This window comes from Berghia stephanieae, chromosome 1, assembly GCF_034508935.2.
Source record: "Berghia stephanieae isolate SIO BIC M18660-M18661 chromosome 1, UCSD_Bste_1.3, whole genome shotgun sequence".
Classification (NCBI taxonomy): Eukaryota; Metazoa; Mollusca; class Gastropoda; order Nudibranchia; family Aeolidiidae; genus Berghia; species Berghia stephanieae.
Window position 1 is genome coordinate 105,590,450 of NC_088360.1, and position 19,927 is coordinate 105,610,376.

The following is a 19,927-nucleotide window of genomic DNA, read 5'->3' on the forward strand; positions in this document are numbered from 1 at the left end:
CTATTATTAAATTTAATGTAAATTAAGAGCTTTTTCTGTTCCTTGCTTTAGGGTCTATTCCAAGGGAAGACTGGAATAACCCAGGCATCAGCCGCAGAGGAGCGCTGCAAAGTGAGCTAAGGCAAGGTGACTAGCTCAAGGCCACACAACGAGGCGGGTAGTTGAACTCGGTAGCTTTTGGGTACGAAGCAAAGACCATACCGCAGTCCCAATCAAATTTATGAATTCTTTTTTCTCTCCAGATTGCCAAATCAGGATAGTCTCGATTTTATCAGGACATTTGGCCGCTACGCCAATATGCTTTAATTAGACCTGTAAATGAGCTCTATAAAAATTGACTGAAACTCTTCGACAAACTGAAGATTCAATTATTTTTTTAAAAATAAGGGCATCATTGGAGAGGAGAGTGATAAATACAATACATTAAAATAGTGGGTGTTATTTCTTACTGGAAGTATGACTGCCATAATTTGATGTAAGAAGGAATGCTAAATAAGCATGTCATTCATAAAGGTAAAGATGACTTCATCAAAATCATATTCCTGCCTCTGGAATTTTTTTGACATAGTCAGAAAAATAATCACCATTATCATCTTTAACTTCTAGCCATGACCTATTGAATTTATTCCTCACATCTTTATCGATGCTCGACAAGTCTGAATTGCGATCCACGAAGAGCTAAGCCATTGTGAGAACATTAGAATAATGTAGCAATGAGCAAACTTGATTTTCAATCAGTAAATGACAGAAAAAAAAGACTTAAATAAATATGACTTCTGGCCAATACACTGAATTATTAAGTAGAAGTGAATTATCAAGAAGAAACTTCGGCAGGCGTATGTAGCGGAAAAATTCAAAGAATCGAAATGAAGGTAAATCGCCACAAAACAGCAAGCTCACTTGGGCTTGAGCAAAACAATGGCAGAAAACGTCCTGATTTGCACGGGAATTAATTAGGCTACTTACCATTGTTCCTTATAATCATGTACCCAATCAGTGAAGAAACGGTCAACCAGTTTGTTTACAACGTGAGGCAATCGAAATGTGCTTGTAGCAATCTATCCTAACTTTCGATTTGAAGGTGTCTACATAACATTCGCAATTTACTTTATCATACTTTTGAGACTCGCCAGGTAAATGTGGTCAATTTTGGCTTAGATGAAACAGTGAAATTTATCGCTCGGTGGCTCAGTTAAAATTGGCTACAGTTGGGATCACGACAGGTTTGGAAAGTGAAAAAATAATTTAACGAAGGATGTGTGAAAATACCAAGGGATGTGTTCAGACACGCCTTTTATAAAAAGCGTCGCTTAGTCTTGGCAATATATACATCGTTAATATAAACGGTCCCCATGAGCTACGCGTAGCGCTGTGGAACACTCCTAATTACTTTACGGTCATTCGACTACGATTTGTGAATTCATTTTTTTTTTATTTCGTTCTTTCTTTCTTTCCTTTTTTTAAATATTTGAATTTGACAAATTGACTGATTTCAGTTAATTGACTGAGAATTTACAGGTCTATTTAATCCTATATAAAAATATTTTTAATTGGTAGAGCACACGCGAGATCGATCCCAAGCGCAGTCGATTTTTTTTTTTCTGACCCCCTTGTCTACCCAGAAGTGATTGGATAGCTGGGTCGGATAGATCTGGCGGAAAGTACTTTTCGATAGACTAGGGTCCAATCCAAAGGGTAGCAAGCAATTGCTATTGTCCGTTTCACGCTATAGAAACCGGGATAAACTCCAGATCCATGGGCCTCATGGCTCTGAAAAGACTACTTTTTTATATCAAAAATAAAATTCTTACCTGTTTTGATTCGTCTGTCAAAGGATTGACAAAAACTTCAACCGGCTTGCTCTCCCTACTGACCAATGCCTTGTGAACCTCTGTATCGGTCACCATGGATATGACCAATCGTACCTGAGGGGCCAGCTTCCTTGGCACCCAGCTGATGATACGAGCCCCGTGCTCTTTGGTGAACTGATAAATAAATAAATAAAAGAAGACCAAAAAAATATTTTAAAACATTAAACCAAAATTGTACTTAATAAATTGTATTATTAGTCCACGGTAATGACTTTTAAAAATTTAAGATTCCTGAGGTTATCTTTAAATTATTTTCTCCCCATATCCATCATAAACATTAATGGTATTCTTTCTTACTCAAACTCAATTAAATGAATACATAGGGTTAGAAGAAAAAATCTTTGTCATCATCATTATTATTATTATTATTATTATTATTATTATTATTATTATTATTATTATTATTATTATTATTATTATTATTATTATTATTTTTATTTCTTATTTTTAAAAGTCTTCTCACAGATAAACAGTGTGAATAGATTAATCTCTCTTTGGATCGGAGAATCACTTTTAAACCAATCAAAAAACAATTTTTCAAATCGTATTTTGGAAGGAAAAATTAATGACATGATACATTTTTAGAATAAACAAATTGAAGTATCAAAATCTTGGGCCAAAATAATTAGAGAGAATGATTGAAATAAAAAGGTATATAGAGTCTAAAATATGTTGTTAGAAGAAGGCGTAATTTAACATTGAAAATGACCATCACCTGATTTGCTGCATCAAGAAATATAATGAGAGGGCCAGTATTGAGATTTGACAACATACTACAACACATCTGGGCGGCTGAATCCAAGTTCTTTGCATAGCTCGTGTTCTGTTGAATATAAGAGGGATACTGTATAAATCATTGTAGTAATATTTTTTTAAAATCACTTGTTGTGGAAATGTGATGCATTATGTATCAAATGAGTTTTCTCAGACAATATGACTATGTGGTCTTTGTGGTATGACAATCACCTTCGGAACAGAAGGTACAGGATTTGAGTTCCGTTCTGAGCGGTGCATAGTTGAGTCCTTGGAAAAGGCTCTTTACTCGCATTCTATCACTGTACTCCAGGTGTAAAATGAGTACCTGGCCGTTAACAGCCTTATCTCTGTCTGAAAAAAATTGTAATAATGCCTGACAGGCTCTTAGCTAGGGGTCTTTGTAAAGCACTTTGTGCACGTTTAGTGGATACTGCGCGATATGAATACTCAAGTTTGTTTTTTGGGGTTGTTTTTGTTGTTTGTTTTTTTTTTTTGGGGGGGGGGGGGGGGGGGGGGGGGAATACAAGAAAAAAAAAAAGCATCCCACAAAATCAGCCTGCCTCAAGGATTTTTTCTTGAAATTTTCTTTCTTGCTTTGTCTGGCACTGTTTCATACACACTTTTTCATAACTTGATTTCATGCTGATCTGATCTCATCGGATAACGACCACTTACTTTTCTTGTCATCCCTGTATCCCTGAGCAGACGTTTGAGCATCTGTTCCAGTGACATAGAACCGGGAACAGCACCGACAAAATGGTAAAACACTTTCCATTTTCCAGAATTCTCTCTGGGGATAGAGATCAATTTGCATGGCAGATATCAGTTAGGAACATCATTTACATGGATATTTAATGGTTCTGTTTGTTTTGTTTTTGTTTTTAAGGGTTTTATGGCGCTGGCAACACATCGAGGTCATATCAGCGCCAGTAAAAAGAAATAAAATGGGATAGTAAAAAATTTTAGAATTACAATTAAAGCACCCAAGCAAAGGTAAGACAAAGGGGAATTTGTTCAATGTAGGAAACGGATGTAGATTCCAAGAGCACACTATCAAAGTACTTAGTTTGAGATCACATAAAAGTCTCATCCAGACACAAACACAGGTCCCCACTAAGAGGAATCCACTCAAATGTTTACAAATCATATATAATATACAAACAAAACATAATACAGTGCATAACAGAGAGATGATTGACAAGACAAAAAATATAATCTCCCAAAAATGCTTAACTTTACATTTGACTGTTTCCCTCTTAGCTATGGTATCCGGCCAGGGGCTGGACAAAACCAAGTAATTTCATTCTAAGAAAGATAGAAATGCACGTTGAAAAACAGATATAAGGGGATAGGACACAGTAAGTGTCTCCCTGTCCACTATGGGAGGTCAGGAACCCCACCCAGATTTAATGGCTCTAACTAACAGACCATTTAGCAGGCAGATACACTTTCATCATAAAAACCATAGGTAACCTGCGTATTAAAAAAAAAGTAATAAAGTAGTACTTCAGAGCCATAAGTCCCATGGAGCTGGAGTTTATCCCGTTTTCTATGCCATGAAACAGACAATAGCAATTGCTTGCTACCCTTTGGATAGGATGCTAGTTTATTGCAAATGTACTTTCTGCCGGATCTAACAGACCTAGATACCCAATCACTGCTGGGTGGACAGGATGGTCAGAAAAAAAAAATATCTATCTCGGAATATCAATCTCAATCCCTTTGTTTGTGAAGTGGGTGTTCTACCAATTAAACTATTGGGACTCTCACACATCTTATCATCAGAATTAAAATATTTATTTCTACATTTTTTTAGATCGCTTTTTGATAACAGCTGGAGAATGAGAGAGAGAAAGAGAGAGAGAGAGAGAGAGAGAGAGAGAGAGAGAGAGAGAGAGAGAGAGAGAGAGAGAGAGAGAGAGGAGAGAGAGAGAGAGAGAGAGAGAGAGATGAAAAAATAAAAGTTACCCAGGACTTGGCAGTTCCTCCCTTTCAATCTTCTTCAAGATAGAATTAGCAGCTGAACACATAATGGATGTCTTACCCGTACCGGATGCCCCTAACACCATCAAAGGTACGTCCTTGTCCTCTTTAACTATGTAGTTTTCAATCTAAGATGAAAAAATATTTTTTTAAAAAAGAAAGAAAGAAATGTGACTTTATAAAATTTTAAAATCTAGTTTTATGGCATTATCATAATTTTAGTTCTGTAGCATATTATAAAAAAAAAAAAATATTGAGCTTTACAAGGGGTCCCTGGCCAACAGCAACACTTAACTTGTAGGACGGGACATGATGCATGTTAGGCAAAATTCCAATTTTTTTTGATAATTACAACATTGTTAACAGACAGGTACTCATTTTACATCTGAGTAAGATGAGAGAATGTGAGTAAAGAGCCTTTTCCAAAGACTCAACTATGCACCGAGCGACATCATCATCATCATCATCATCATTATTATTATTATTATTATTATTATTATTATTATTATTATTATTATTATTATTATTATTATTATTATTATTATTATTATTATTGTTATTATTATTATTATTATTATTATTATTATAATTACTATTATTATTATTATTATAATTATTATTATTATTATCATTATTAACATTATTATTATTATTATTATTATTATTATTATTATTATTATTATTATTATTGAACTTTTATCAAAAGAAATAACTGTCACAAAATCAAATATAACCTGACTTGTCCAAATCTATAGAGGCAAAGTCACCGTTTTTTTTAAGCGCTTTGAGCACATTCAGTGGATCAAGTTTTTTTAACGGTACCTTTCACTCTAAATAAAAGAGGAAATGGTTATCAAAGAAACAAAACCCCTGAAATTATTGGTTGGATCAACTTACTCGTTCAACAATGGCATCCCGACCCAAGACGAACTGGCCTTTGGAATTTAAGAATTCTAAGTGTGCAGATCTGGCAAATTCATCCGAATGCTGGGCTAGAGGACGATCTTCTCCACAAAATTCAAATGAGATTCTTTGCTCCAAAAAGTCAAGTACCTGAAAATGTTCAATTGTGACAAAACGTTCTTGTGAACAAATTATCAGGAATATATAAAATATCACGATTTAAAAAAAATAAAATAAAAATAAACAAACAAAACAAAAAAAAACAAACCTTGAGCACTTATATTGTTCAATTTCCACTAAATGCACTCAAAGCATTTTACAAAGGGTCCTTGGCAATATTTAACATGTAGGACGAGGCATGACAACTGTTAGGTGATACTACAGTTTTTCCGACAAAGAAAACACTGTTAGCGGCCAGGTACTCATTTTACACCTGAGTACGGTGAGAGAATGTGAGTAAAGAGCCTTTTCCAACGACTAAACTATGCAGGATCCAGTGCGGAATCCCAACCCTAGACCTTCCAATACGAAAGTGAGTGTCATACAACAAGACCATATGGTCGCACGCTCACTTCTTATCTCTATTTCATTTTTTTTTTTTAAAGTTAATTTTTTCAGCATTTTGATCAATCCCCTTATTCAAATGTTTTTCATATTATCCACCAGCCATGTAAAAAAGCAAAATTATAAGCTAAAAATTTAATCCAGTTATTAATGTAAATGGTTGAAAGTCAAATTCAAATCAGACCATCTGGATTGTTTTCAGTTCGCATCTTTTTGACAAATTTTAACTTTTGAAGTTCTACTGGAGGTATCAATAACAATGTGAAATGGAATGTAAGCTTCAATTTAATAAACGAAAACAGATAATGTGGACATTTCAGGTTCCCCTTTATCAACGAAACAGGATGATTTATTATTAGTACACTATTCTTCATCCTGTTTTGTTGATAAAGGGGAAACCTGAAACGTCCACATTATCTGTTTTTGTTTATTAAATTGAAGCTTACATTCAATTTCACATTATTTATTTCTCCGAGCTTCGAGCAGCTACATTTACACAACTGGAGATATCAAAGTTAACTCTCACAGCAAGAAGCCCAGTGGAGAAAGAAACCGTCCAATACAGACAATAACATTGCTACTCTTTGAATATGAAGCCGGTCTATAACAAAGTACTTTCCATTTCTGCTATCACAAACCCAGCCACATATAAACTCTCGTGGTGCTTGTGTGTTGACCTCTTTTTTGTTTTTTTTTTTTTTTGTTTGTTTGTTGCTTTAGGTCTCTTCCAACACAATTGAGGTTATATGAGAGACCACTGAAACAAAAAAAACAAGCAATCTAACAAAAATAGTACAAATGTCAATCAAAATCATAACCTAAAGTATCATAAGCTAAATTATAAATAACCAAGAACAAACAGGCAGAAGATTTACAGAAAAAAAAATATCCCCTGTCAAAAATACAATCACAAACCAAAGAAGCAGGATAGGCTAGTAAAGAGAAGAAGAAACGACATCACTATCGGATGGTACACCCATGCGGACATCATAGGTATATGATTCAAGGGTGATGCTCCCATCCAACCACCCGCTGTGTTTACCTCATGACCTCAAGAAGTCGCGAGAGGGACATAAGATAGATAGTACGTTTAAAATCAATTTGGGGGGGATTGATGGATAGCACCAATTGTAAGTCGACCTCTTGTGGCCAGGAGGAGGGTGCAGTAACAGTCAGCTCCTGAGTTCAACTCCCAATCGCTGCAAAAGATTTTATTCTCTATTGTCTTCTTTCACTTATTATAGATAGTACATTTGATATCAATTTTTTGGGGGATTCGTGGATATCATCAATTATGGCGAGGTGGAGGGTGCTGTAACAGTTGGCCCCTGGGTTCAACTCCCCATCACCGCAAAAGTTTTTATGCTCTATAGTCTTCTAACACTTCTCTTCTCACTTCGTTTCTTGTTATTACTAAATGACTGCCTAGTGTAAGTGAAGAGAGGGTAAAGAAAACTTTTAAAATAATAATAATAATCTTTGACCAGATTCAAAACTGGTAAATTTGCTTTATGTGATTCAAGTGCTCTTCCAATGGAACAGTCAGGATTCCTTCCCCTCCCCCTCCCCGTTCTTCCTTTATCTGTTTTTTTTTTTTAATTCTTTACATTTAAACTTCTTGCTATTTTTAAATGACAAAATCGACAGGATGTACCTTTTCTTTGATGTCCTCAGGAAATCTGAGCTTTGGCCTTTTCTTACTGTCAACACCCACACAGTCAACACTATACTGTACAAACCGATATGGCTGAAATAAGACAAGTTTTAAAAAAGCATCTATTGAAAAAATAACCACAAAACAGAGAGCAACAAAAACTATAATTGCTTAAGTTGGAAAGTGTGGAATTATAAAATTTTCAACAAACAGTTTGGTTTTTTTAATGAAGGAAATCATAATCGAAAATGAAGATATGGATAAATAAATTCTATTGCAAATAAAGTTATAAACTTACTGGAAATTTCATTTTCAATTTGTCGTGATTCCCTGATACTTTCCTGGAAGCATTTGTCTCTTTGGCAAAGCAGGACCTCTTGTCCTCAGATAAGTGATTTAAACAAGAATCGTCTCGAGTCAGAAAAAGTGCTGTTGGAAAATACGGGTACATGAATAATATCAAAGTAATGGATACAATAATACGTTGTGAATAAAAATAAAACAAAATAAAATAAACATAATTTTTTTAATTCACTGTCTCTTAATGGTCTTTGATGTACATTATATCTTATTATTAAGTTATGGATAAGTTGAATCATCAATGGAAGCAAACAAACAAGCATGCACACACACACACACACTCACACACACAAACATCAAGTTCGTGAATTAAGTTCTTTCTATCTCCACGATGGAAATGGCTGGGTCACGTTCTTCCAATGAAAAAGTTCAGACTGCCTCACACAGCACTAAGATGGTCCCCACCGGGAAAAAGAAAGATAGGCAGACCATTGGGCAGCTGGAGGAGGACAATAGAAGAGGAGATGAAAGAGGCTGGAAAGACATGGATTGAGCTGAGCTGAGCTGGCCAGGACAGAGATGCCTGGAGGAACTTTGTTGGCACCTTATGTTCCACCAAGGAACCAAGAGGATAAGTAAAAGTATGTCCACGCCTTTAACACATTATAAAATATGACTTTTAAAACAGCATATCTATTTATACCATAATTTAGCTTTAAAAGTCTTTACACGTTTAAGTACATTTTTTAACCATACAAAATGATCATAATTAGCTTAAACTCTATATCAACGTCACAAATCAAATTAGAAATCAAACCAGGTTTATCTTATTTACAGTTCAGATTGTCCTCCCTAAATGCTCCACTCAAAAGTTCCAGGTCCTCACATAATAGACCGTACGCATCTTGGTAATCCTCGACGACCTCCTCTGGAAAGTCACCCCACAGTGGCACCCAGCCCAATGATGAACTGGAAAGAAAACCCAACAGAGTACTGGATCAAAACTGAAGGTTCCAAGATGGATTATGAATATCAACAAAAAAAAAAAACAAAAAAGAAATCAAGCAGAACAACCCCACTGTAGTCTTCTTAAAATAATGGAACAGAGCGGACACTGATTACCTTCAAATATATTCCCATTTATTGGTCAAAACTCTTCAATATAATTGATTTTGCCAATGTGATGCACATCCTTCACCGGCATTGTCTCCCCTCCCCCCCTCTCTCTCTCTCTCTGATGTGATAAGCAAATGCAACACCCCCCCCCCCCCCCCCCCCCCCCCACTACCTTGAAATAAAACATTTTCACCAAAACGTTCATTTTTCAAAAAAAGATGATAAAAATACAGAACCACTTCAGCCAACTTTTCAAAGAGCTATTTCGGGACACCCAACACAAGTTACAGTTATGACTCAAAGTGGCAGTAAGTTTGGACTATCATAAAATGTAATCTAGATTGAGATTGAAAACCATTAAAGCTTATTCGATTAGCCTCTATTTGTCTCTTCCTTGTTTTCATTCGCTGGTTAAAAAATCATAATTCTGGGACATGCAAAGGCCAATTCCATATATATAAGCAGTCCTCAAGATTGCCACATCAGGTGGCCGCTATGCTTAACACTTAAGTTCTTACACCTACCCCACCCATATATACAACTTTTTCTAAAATGTACCTTGTTATATTTATGAACATTGGCATGGCACTTGAAAAATAACAGCTTTCAATACTGGTTTGCATCTTTTCTAGCTCTGCAACATTCCGATGTTCTTGATGACGTCCACCCTAGCGTAGGGATAAAAATTGATATAAATTAAAAATACATCGATTGGTTATCTCAAACAACAAACAGCTTTTTATAAATACATAGAATGAGAAATATAAATACATTATTACAAGAAATGTGGGCACAAGATTCCAAAGACAAAAATGAGATATTTTTTAATATTATTTTTTTTTTTTTTCTCTTTATTCATTAATTTAATCATATTAATACATGTTAATACTCTTCTTTTTTTAATTAAAAAAAAAATCATAGTCTGCTTTATAGCTTTTTAAAACATCAGTTTATCTTAATATGAAGAACATAATTTTTTTTCTAAATGACAATAACAAAATCTAAACATAGATCTTAATATAATTTATAAATTTTATTACATTTTTTTTTTTAAACGTAAGAGTAAAAAACTCACCCATTTGATAAAGTTTTCAACCAATGTCAAATTTTTGTTGCTACACCAATTCCTTAAAGTTGGGAGAATCTAAAATATTCAAGTGAAACAATACAATTATGAAAAAAGAAAATACATTTTCAGATTACTGGCTATATACGAAATTATGTACATTCCAAATTGAATTATGGAAGTGGCTACTAGCATGCGTGTGTTTCTTGATTCTAAGGCTAGACCCACAGGCTACATGGAGGTACGTGTTTATAGATTCTGAGGCGAGAGCCTTTATGGATTGCTGCACTCACATGTTACAAGCACGTAAAAATGCCCCATAGCCCAGAAGCACTTAGGTTTCTAGATTCAAAGGCTAGAAACAGGCTGCCAATTTTTTTATTATTTTTAAACAAATAATGAATAAATAAATAAATAACAGTTACTGAATGCTTCCTGTTAGGCATTGTAACATTTTAAAAATCAAATTTTGTCTGTGTATACAAAACCATAGATGCTGCATTTTCAATTTTTGGAATGGTATATTTCTGTGCATATGAGACAATGAAAGACATCACATGCTTCCTGGTAGGGCGCAAGACAATATTTGGAGTATCATATTTCTGTGATAAGCCACACATAGTCATCATATGCATTTTTTTTTTGTTGTTATACAATATTTGGAATTGCTTATTTTTGTAGCCATGGACAAACTTGAAACTATAACATTATAACAATTTCTCACTTTTACTGTAAGCGTTTTCAAAATATCTGAATTAGAGTGTAACATGCTTTACCACTGTGGTAGTCATTTTGCCTAGCAACCAAAAAGTCGAGGGTTCAAATCCCATTATGGATAGACTAATAGTTGTGTCCTTGGGAAACGCTCCTTATTCAAACTTTCATATGAATGGATATATAAATATATAACCTTTGATAGATTGATAGGTTAAATTTGTAATTGCCTCTAGTCTCCAAGTCTACGATTACTACTTTATTACTTGGAAGATCATATGTTACAGTGAATGACATAATCAGTCGGATGATGAAAAGGTTTGAGCTGAAAAATTGCCAAGTATAGTTAGAAGGTCATTTTTTGTCAAAAATGAGTTCTTGTCTTATATGATTAAATCAACCCTTTTTGTACAGCTACAGGAAATATCAAAGCTTAATTTCACTTCTAAATATTTTTTACAGCTAGTCAAGTTGAAAAACTATGAAATTTGAGAAAAGTTGCTGGATACCTTTCCCATACATCTGACCATAACTTCAAGACAAATCATCCGATTTACTTCGATTAAAATGCTCTGGGGGCATACTCTTTCAGAAAATGCAAAATTAATGCAAATCCAAAATTTTCACCTTCCGATTGATTAAGTAATACACTGACACATATAATCTAAAGATTATTTTTCACTTGCAATACTTTGCACTATGCTGTTAGAAACTAACCTCCTTTCTAATCCAATCCCTCTCAGCAAAGAATTCATCACTGTGGGATGTAACAAAAAGTTTGACTTGCTCTGGCTGTTCCCGATTTTTCCTTGACTTTGATTTTTCCATCGAAAATGCCATTGTTGCTCTCCTACCCATGCAACTGGTTATTATATCTGAAATATATTTTGAACAGAAAAGTGTACTGTAAAATATTTTTTGGAAAAACAACAAAAACTGTGGGGGACATCTCAAGCATCATTATACTGCCTCTCTCTCTCTCTCTCTCTCTCTCTCTCTCTCTCTCTCTCTCTCTCTCTCTCTCTCTCTCTCTCTCTCTCTCTCTCTCTCTCTCTCTCTCTCTCTCTCATCAGACAGAGTGAAATTAGCGCCCATTGTTAATAGTTAACTCCATTCCCTGTGTTACTTTAATACGACCACTGTTGAACAAAATGCACTACTGTGTTTTCATCGTCAATTCTCATTAGGAAGAAAAACCAGCAAAAAGCTATTTGTTCATAAACTCCTGTAATCTCAGTGAACTCAGCACTAATTTTAACAGATCATGACAATCGGTATTGGTTAGAATCAGCGTGGGTGCGCAACTGGATGCGCGGGTTGACGGAGGTAGGAAACAATAACAAACCCACATGGTTGCCATTACCTCCACCATCATTCTCGCTCACGGTTTGTGGAAAGCACTTCATTATAGGCACGTAATAGTGAATCTAGTTTTTGTTTTGAACATTTCTATTATTATTCTTTGTAAATTGACCCATATTAAAAGAAACATACAAACAAAACAGGCATGACCAGTCACTAACAATGCCGTGTAGTGTGTAGACAGTAACACAGTACGGTGAACATGACTGACACTGGGATCGGAATGTCGGAACCCATGAGTCATTCGCAACTCTGCCTCACGTATTCATTTAATCAGTCAATTTAATTTTTATTAAGCTTGCGTAAAACATACAAACAAAAAAGACATGACCAGTCACTAACAATGCAGTGTAGTGTGTAGACAGTAACACGGTATGGTGAACATGAATGACACTGGGATCGGAATGTCGGAACCCAGTAGTCGTTCGCAACTCAGCCTCGCGTACTCATTTAATCAGTCAATTTAAATTTCATTTAGCTTGCCTATTCTTCAAGTTTATGTTATATTCACTTTTTTTTATTTAAAAAGGGTAATCCAAACAGACCATAAAAACGATTTTATAATAAGCCGACTTCAACTTCCATCACTTACGACACGAATTATTTTGGGTGGTTTTTTTTAACAAAACCGTTTGACTCAAACTAAAGCTTCGGCATTGGATAAGGAGCGAGGTCCCTGTTGCCATCTTGCTTAGTTTATACAGAGACTGGGTTGCCAGCTTGGCTGTTCTTGATAAATAGTAGTAAATAGCACAACCTTGTGCAATGAGATAGAGAGAGAGAGAGATTTTGAACAAAAAACGAATATCTCTCTCTCTCTTACCCTCTCTCTCTCTCTCTCTTGCCCTCTCTCTCTCTCTCTCTCTCTCTCTCTCTCTCTCTCTCTCTCTCTCTCTCTCTCTCTCTCTCTCTCTCTCTCTCTCTCTCTCTCTCTCCCTCCCTCTCTCTCTCTCTTCCTATTTCATCTGTCACACTGTTTGACAATCTTCTTCACCTGGCTCACTTGTACTTGTAATATCGGGTGTAAGGTAAAATTTTGAACAATTATTATTATTTATAAAATGCAGAAACTTTGCAAATAAACCGATAGACTAGATATTAATTCGATTCGAAAAGTGGAACACAAAAGGAGAATTTGCGAATACCCGGTCCAGACATAAGCGTCATGGTCTTATTTATAAAGTGCAGAATCTTTGCAAATAAACGGATAAAATAGAGATTAATTCGATTTGAAAAGTGGAACACAAAAGCAGAATTTGCGAATGCCCGGTCCAGACATAAGTGTTATGGTCTTATTTATAAAATCTAGAAACTTTGAAAATAAACGGACAAGATAGAGATTCATTCGATTCGAAAAGTGGAACACAAAAGCAGAATTTGCGAATGCCCGGTCCAGACATAAGCGTTATGGTCTTATTTATAAAGTGCAGAAACTTTGCAAATAAACGGATAAGATAGAGATTCATTCGATTCGAAAAGTGGAACACAAAAGCAGAATTTGCGAATGCCCGGTCCAGACATAAGCGTTATGGTCTTATTTATAAGTGCAGAAACTTTGCAAATAAACGGATAAGATAGAGATTCATTCGATTCGAAAAGTGGAACACAAAGCAGAATTTGCGAATGCCCGGTCCAGACATAAGCGCTATGGTCTTATTTATAAAGTGCAGAAACTTTGCAAATAAACGGATAAGATAGAGATTCATTCGATTCGAAAAGTGAAACACAAAAGCAGAATCTGCGAATGCCCGGTCCAGACATAAGCGTTATGGTCTTATTAATAAAGTGCAGAAACTTTGCAAATAAACGGATAGACTAGATGTTATTTCGATTCGAAAAGCGGAACACAAAAGGAAAATTTGCGAATACCCAGTCCAGACATAAGCGTCATAGTCCTATTTATAAAGTACTGAATCTTTGCAAATAGACGGATAAAATAGAGATTAATTCGATTCGAAAAGTGGAACACAAAAGCAGAATTTGCGAATGCCCGGTCCAGACATAAGCGTTATGGTCTTATTTATAAAGTGCAGAATCTTTGCAAATAGACGGATAAAATAGAGATTAATTCGATTCGAAAAGTGGAACACAAAAGCAGAATTTGCGAATGCCCGGTCCAGACATAAGCGCTATGGTCTTATTTATAAAGCGCAGAAACTTTGCAAATAAACGAAAAAAACAGATTAATTCTAATCGAACAGTGGAACACAAAGGCAGAATTTGCGAACAACCGGTCCAGACATAAGCGTTATGGTCTTATTTATAAAGTGCAGAAAATTTGCAAATAAACGGATAAGATAGAGATTAATTCGATTCGAAAAGTGGAACACAAAAGCAGAATTTGTGAATACCCGGTCCAGGCATAAGCGTCATGGTCTTGTTTAAATGAAACAATGCCATTTAAAAAAATATATGGTCAATGAGTAATTAAGCTAAATAAGCGGAGTTCAAATAGATAACTTGATCTGTGAATTTTTTTTATAATTAGCTGTTTTTATTCTCCATCATTTAGGTTATGTGATTAAGTTTATAATTGAAATACAAACTTTATCTCACTTATCAATGTTTTGCAATAAAGGAGAGTGTGAGTGAACCTGAGCAAAGGAAATTATTTGAGAGAGTGATATTTATCATGCTTTTCAGTTTGTAGTTGAATTCTAGAATGGATTCTTTATAGTTCTCATTGATTGTATGTCAGTATGTCAGTCTTTAGGACACCGATTACCCTAATGCGACCACAATTTACAATGTGACGGCCACAAGCCCGTTAAACGCAGAGTGGGGTATTGTTGTTTGCAAGTAATGCTATGGTTTTAATAGGATATCTGTCTCCTATTAAAATACATTCCTGTGTTGGATTTTGGATTAAATTCATGTCTTCTTCGGATTTTGGGATATTTAATTTTCATGGATTGTGATTGTGATTTTCAAGACTATTAATGTAAGTAAATGCCCAAATAGATATTTTTATTCATTTATTCTTTATTTATTTTTTTAGTTTTGTTTTGTTTTGAAGCATTTATTATAAGAAATATTGTACATATGCACTTATACACCAAAGACTATATCCTTTCAACTGCTTATTATTATTTTTATTATTATTATTATTATTATTATTATTATTATATATAATAATAATAATAATAATAATAATAATAATAATAATAATAATAATAATAATAATAATAATAATAATAATAATAATAATAATAATTAATAATAAGTGCATTGAGTGAAATCCCAATCATGGTTGCCCAAATAAAACTGGCGCTAGAATCCCGACTACCTGTCTAAACGAATGTTGTTTGTACGATACATACTAACTACACGTTCAATATCGGGGGCAGGAAATATACGTTTGGTTTTATGAAATTAAAACAGTAGTCCCACATTGTTCTTTGATGTTATTTGTGGTTGCAATTGCTTTGAAACTTACACATTATATTGTGTTACATTGTTTACAAAATATTTCTGGTACTCGTATGCATGTGTAGTCAACGGACCACCGGTCAATCGTGTTCTTTATTATTTTATTATTAATTTTGGCTTGACATCTTACATATGTGAATTTGACAGGTTGTTATGGATGGTAATTATAACATTAAGTGATTTTTAAACATTTTTACGGCGTTTTAAATGTCTTTCTTGCATTCATTGCCGAGCACCTCCACTTTTCTGTTACTATTTTAACGATCAGCTGATTTTCTCTTGCCTCCCCTTTAATTTCGCGGACTTTTTTCAGAACGAGGCGTGGGAGTGGCTAATTGTGTGACTCACAAAGTAAGTACACAATAACTAATAAACATTCTTCATTCTTCCCAGTCTCGACCAAGGCCAAGGCCAAGCCAAGGTCTGAAATACTAAAACTTACTGCGACAATTTGAACGGATGTCATTTTTGTTCCAAGATGCCGCAGTGAAAATACTTTTAAATTGACAAGATTTGAGGAAACCATGTGAGATGACAATGATAATAAATAATAAACAGTGTAAGCTGATATGAATACTCTATGACTCAAACTCAAACAATGGAGTCGATAAGTGGAGGAGACAAAATACAATTTTTTTAGACTTGACACCAGCCACCAGAATGTCTTTCCAAATAACATTACTGACCTAAGAGTTGTATTTCAAAATGAATTCGACGAAAATCCTACATATATGAATCATTTGGTGTGGGACATCTTTCATCAGCCTAAAGGAGTTTTACTTCTAAGTTTTTGTTTTTTTTATTTTTTACTTTGCTTTGTAGCCTTTTCACTCTTCATCAGTGCATCCAGTATCCAATGTCTTGTAAAACAGTTCAGCAGTTCATGGTCAACCCACGTACGTGTTTCCATCGTCATGAACATTACTACAACTACAACTCAAATGCACTAACTTTGCAGGGGTCTTTTCTCGTCTTTATTAACTATACTATCATACCATATCATATAATTATCATTACTTGAAGATCTGATACTCCAAATCGTTATGAGCCCATTATTGTAATGTACTCTCAAACCAACGCAAAATTTTCTCCTTTACAACAATGTCAAATCAAGCGTTCGGCCACCTGCTAATCGTGTATATCGTATGATACACTGTATCTTGAGTGAATCCGTTAAATGCTGTTGATAACAGCAAGCTTTTATGAACATGAGAAATGTACTTAGTAATAAAACAATATCCTACGAAAATAAGACTCAATGTATTGAAAAGGTATGTGTGGTCAGTGGTGTCGTATGGCAGTGAGAGCTTGGCCGAAAGCAAAGACCTGATGAGAAACGTTGAAACTTCGAAATGGGGTGCTTGCGAAGAATTAAAAGGATTCCATATATAAAACAAACGAAGATGTTATGGAACAAACGTATAGAGGGAAAGAATATTGCTCAGGATCATAATAGAGAGACTACTGAGTTCCTTCGGACACGCCTTGGCCAGGTAATCTTTTTTACAAATGAGTACGGTGAGAGAATGTGAGTAAAGAGCATTTTCTAAGGTCCCAACTTTACGCCGCTCAGAGCGGGACTTGAACCCTAGATCTTCCAGTCCGAAGGCAGCAGCTTCTGATGGTATCACAGTAGGCTACTATATTATTACACTCGCTTTCGGATCGGAAGGTCCTGGGTTCGAGCCTCGCGCTCGGCGCATAGTTGAGTCCTTGGAAAAGGCTCTTTACTCACATTCTCTCAACGTACTCAGATGTAAAATGAGTACCTGGCCGTTAACAGCGTTGTTTTTGTCCGAAAAATTGTAATATCGCCTAACAGGCGTCATGTCCCGTCCTACATGTTAAATGTTGCTGTTGACCAGGGACCCCATGTAAAGCGCTTTGAGCACATTTAGTGGATATTGCGCTATATAAAGCTCAATTATGACATTAGGCCGCAAATTCATTCCACATTCGTGTACGGTCGCGAACCGCCCGGTAGAGCCGTCACAACATACCGCTCAACGAGATGCTCTGTGGTTTCAGGTTCTTTGCCACACCGAGCCCATTGGGACAGCTGGAAAGTCCCCACTGAGGAAGTGACGCAGTCGTTAAAGGCTCCATACACGCCCGGATATGATCCTGGTTCAGACCCCGATCAGGCAAACCGGGGTGAAAACGCAATGTGTGTGGCCAAATACCTGGCCGATAAACCTAGGTACGGTCGATCGCCCGCAAAGCCCGCTTTGCTTAATATTTTTCGAGGCGATCGGCGATCGGGGGCGTGGCAGTATAAAAAATTGGACAATTTTTTTCGGATTTTCGCTGTTTTGACGTCAGATTCGTGATCAGCGTGAATTTACAATTGGTTTGATACCAAGAACTATGTTTTTACTCCAAAAATTGATGAAATTAGAAATAAATTTTAATTAATATTGAGGCTATGTGGCCGACAGAAAAGTGCCCCTCCTTGTTTTGTGATGGATCAAGTGGTATGACTCTCGCTTTCGGATCGGAAGGTTCAGGTTTCGAGACCCGCTCTGAGTGGCGCAGAGTTGAGTCCTTGGAAAAGGCTCTTTACTCACATTCTCTCACTGTACTCAGGTGTAAAATGAGAACATGGCCGTTCGTTGCCTTTGTTGGGAAAAAATGTCACATCGCCTGACAGGCGTCATGTCTCGTCTTTCAAGTCTAATATTGCTGTTGCCTTGGGACCCCTTGTAAAGCGCTTTGAGCACGTGGATATTGCGCCAAATAAATGCTGTGTTATTATTTTTTTTAAATAATATTTTTATAAATGTTGCGCCAGGAAGAGGTAGATGGCAAAAGTTTCGTTCTTGTTCATCGTAAAACTTATAAAGGAATTTCATACAAAATAAAAAATAGTTTTCATAATTTTCAATGTAATGATATAATAATATGCCAGTTCTTTTTTTTTTTTTTTCCTCCTCACCCGTTGACGCGACATGACGGTCGACCTTGACACAGACATTTGGGATTGGCAGATGCCAAAAAGCCTTGACTACGTGATGACAGGGGTGGGCATTGTAATCTTGAATTATAATCTACAAACAACGCCCCCCCCCCCCCAACTCCCCCCCCCCCCCCCAAAAGAAAAGAGCTGTGTGCGTGTGTGTGGTGGTGGGGGGGGGGGGGGGGTGCGAATGCGAGTAGTCCCGAGGAGTACCGTTTAACCTGCCACGGGAACACTGTCGATTTGTTTTATAAATAATAATAATAATAATAATAATAATAATAATAATAATAATAATAATAATAATAATAATAATAATAATAATAATAATAATAATAATAATAATAATAATAATAATAATATAATAATAATAATAATAATGACGATAAATAAAAAATCTTTATTGTCCACAAAATGGAAAAATTTCCGTGGTCTACGTTGCTTTTAAACTTAAATCGGATTGCAAATGTATTGATGTTATGCGTATTGGAAAAATACTCACGACATCTCCATCGGGGTATAACATATTAACACACAAAACTGCAAACGCGAACGTTCATTGTCTGATTGATATAACTTAGTGATAAGTTAATTATAAAATGCTGTCTAAAAGCAATAACAACGGGTCGACTAACGTCAAATTCATTCCTTCTATTGATGCTCTGTGTTAAATTAAAATACTCACAAAGTCCGCCAGCCAGAAATATCACTCCAGCCCAAAGATCTACATGGAACCTTGAACGTTATAGTCGGATATATTTTAATGAGAACTAATCATAAAAATGGGTGTCTAAAAACAATAACAATGAGATGAGTGACGTCAATTTGGCTCCTTCTATAAATATCCAAGAACTTTACTCACTCCATCCGCTCTCTCCTCCTTCAATACATATGAATCTATTCTCTCATCACTTTTTTTGTGCGGCTATGCATGTGATCTTGTGAAATGACAATCGCCTTTGGATCGGACGGTACTGGATTCGAGTCCCGCTCTGAGTGGCGCATAATTGAGTCCTTGGAAAAGGCTCTTTACTCGCATTCTCTCACCTTGTTCACTGTTAAAATGAGTACCTCGCTGTTTACAGCGTCGTCTCTGTCGGGAAACAATTGCAATATCGCTTAACAGTCATGTCTCGTCTAACATGTTTTTATGTTGGCCAAAGACCTTATAAAGTGATTTGAGCACCTTTATTGAATATAGCGGTATATATAGCGCAAGTAAATTTTTCTCTTTTTCTCTTTCTCTCTCTCTC

At 35.6% G+C, this 19,927-nt stretch overlaps 2 protein-coding genes across 2 annotated transcripts in view; one reads left to right on the forward strand and one right to left on the reverse strand.

Annotated features, from left to right (window-relative positions):
* LOC144962666 (uncharacterized) overlaps nt 1-16,560 on the reverse strand; it is a 43,040-nt gene extending 26,480 nt beyond the window's left edge. The window contains 12 exon segments of the mRNA XM_078895788.1: nt 1,812-1,985; nt 2,587-2,694; nt 3,303-3,417; nt 4,596-4,738; nt 5,508-5,663; nt 7,732-7,824; nt 8,030-8,160; nt 8,867-9,000; nt 9,706-9,815; nt 10,223-10,291; nt 11,645-11,802; nt 16,529-16,560. Coding sequence (XP_078751914.1) covers nt 1,812-1,985; nt 2,587-2,694; nt 3,303-3,417; nt 4,596-4,738; nt 5,508-5,663; nt 7,732-7,824; nt 8,030-8,160; nt 8,867-9,000; nt 9,706-9,815; nt 10,223-10,291; nt 11,645-11,802; nt 16,529-16,556 — 1,419 coding nt within the window. The 5' untranslated portion in view covers nt 16,557-16,560.
* The window catches only part of LOC144962664 (putative acyl-CoA synthetase YngI), a 119,224-nt gene that overhangs the window by 79,735 nt on the left and 19,562 nt on the right, over nt 1-19,927 (forward strand). The window lies entirely within an intron of this gene.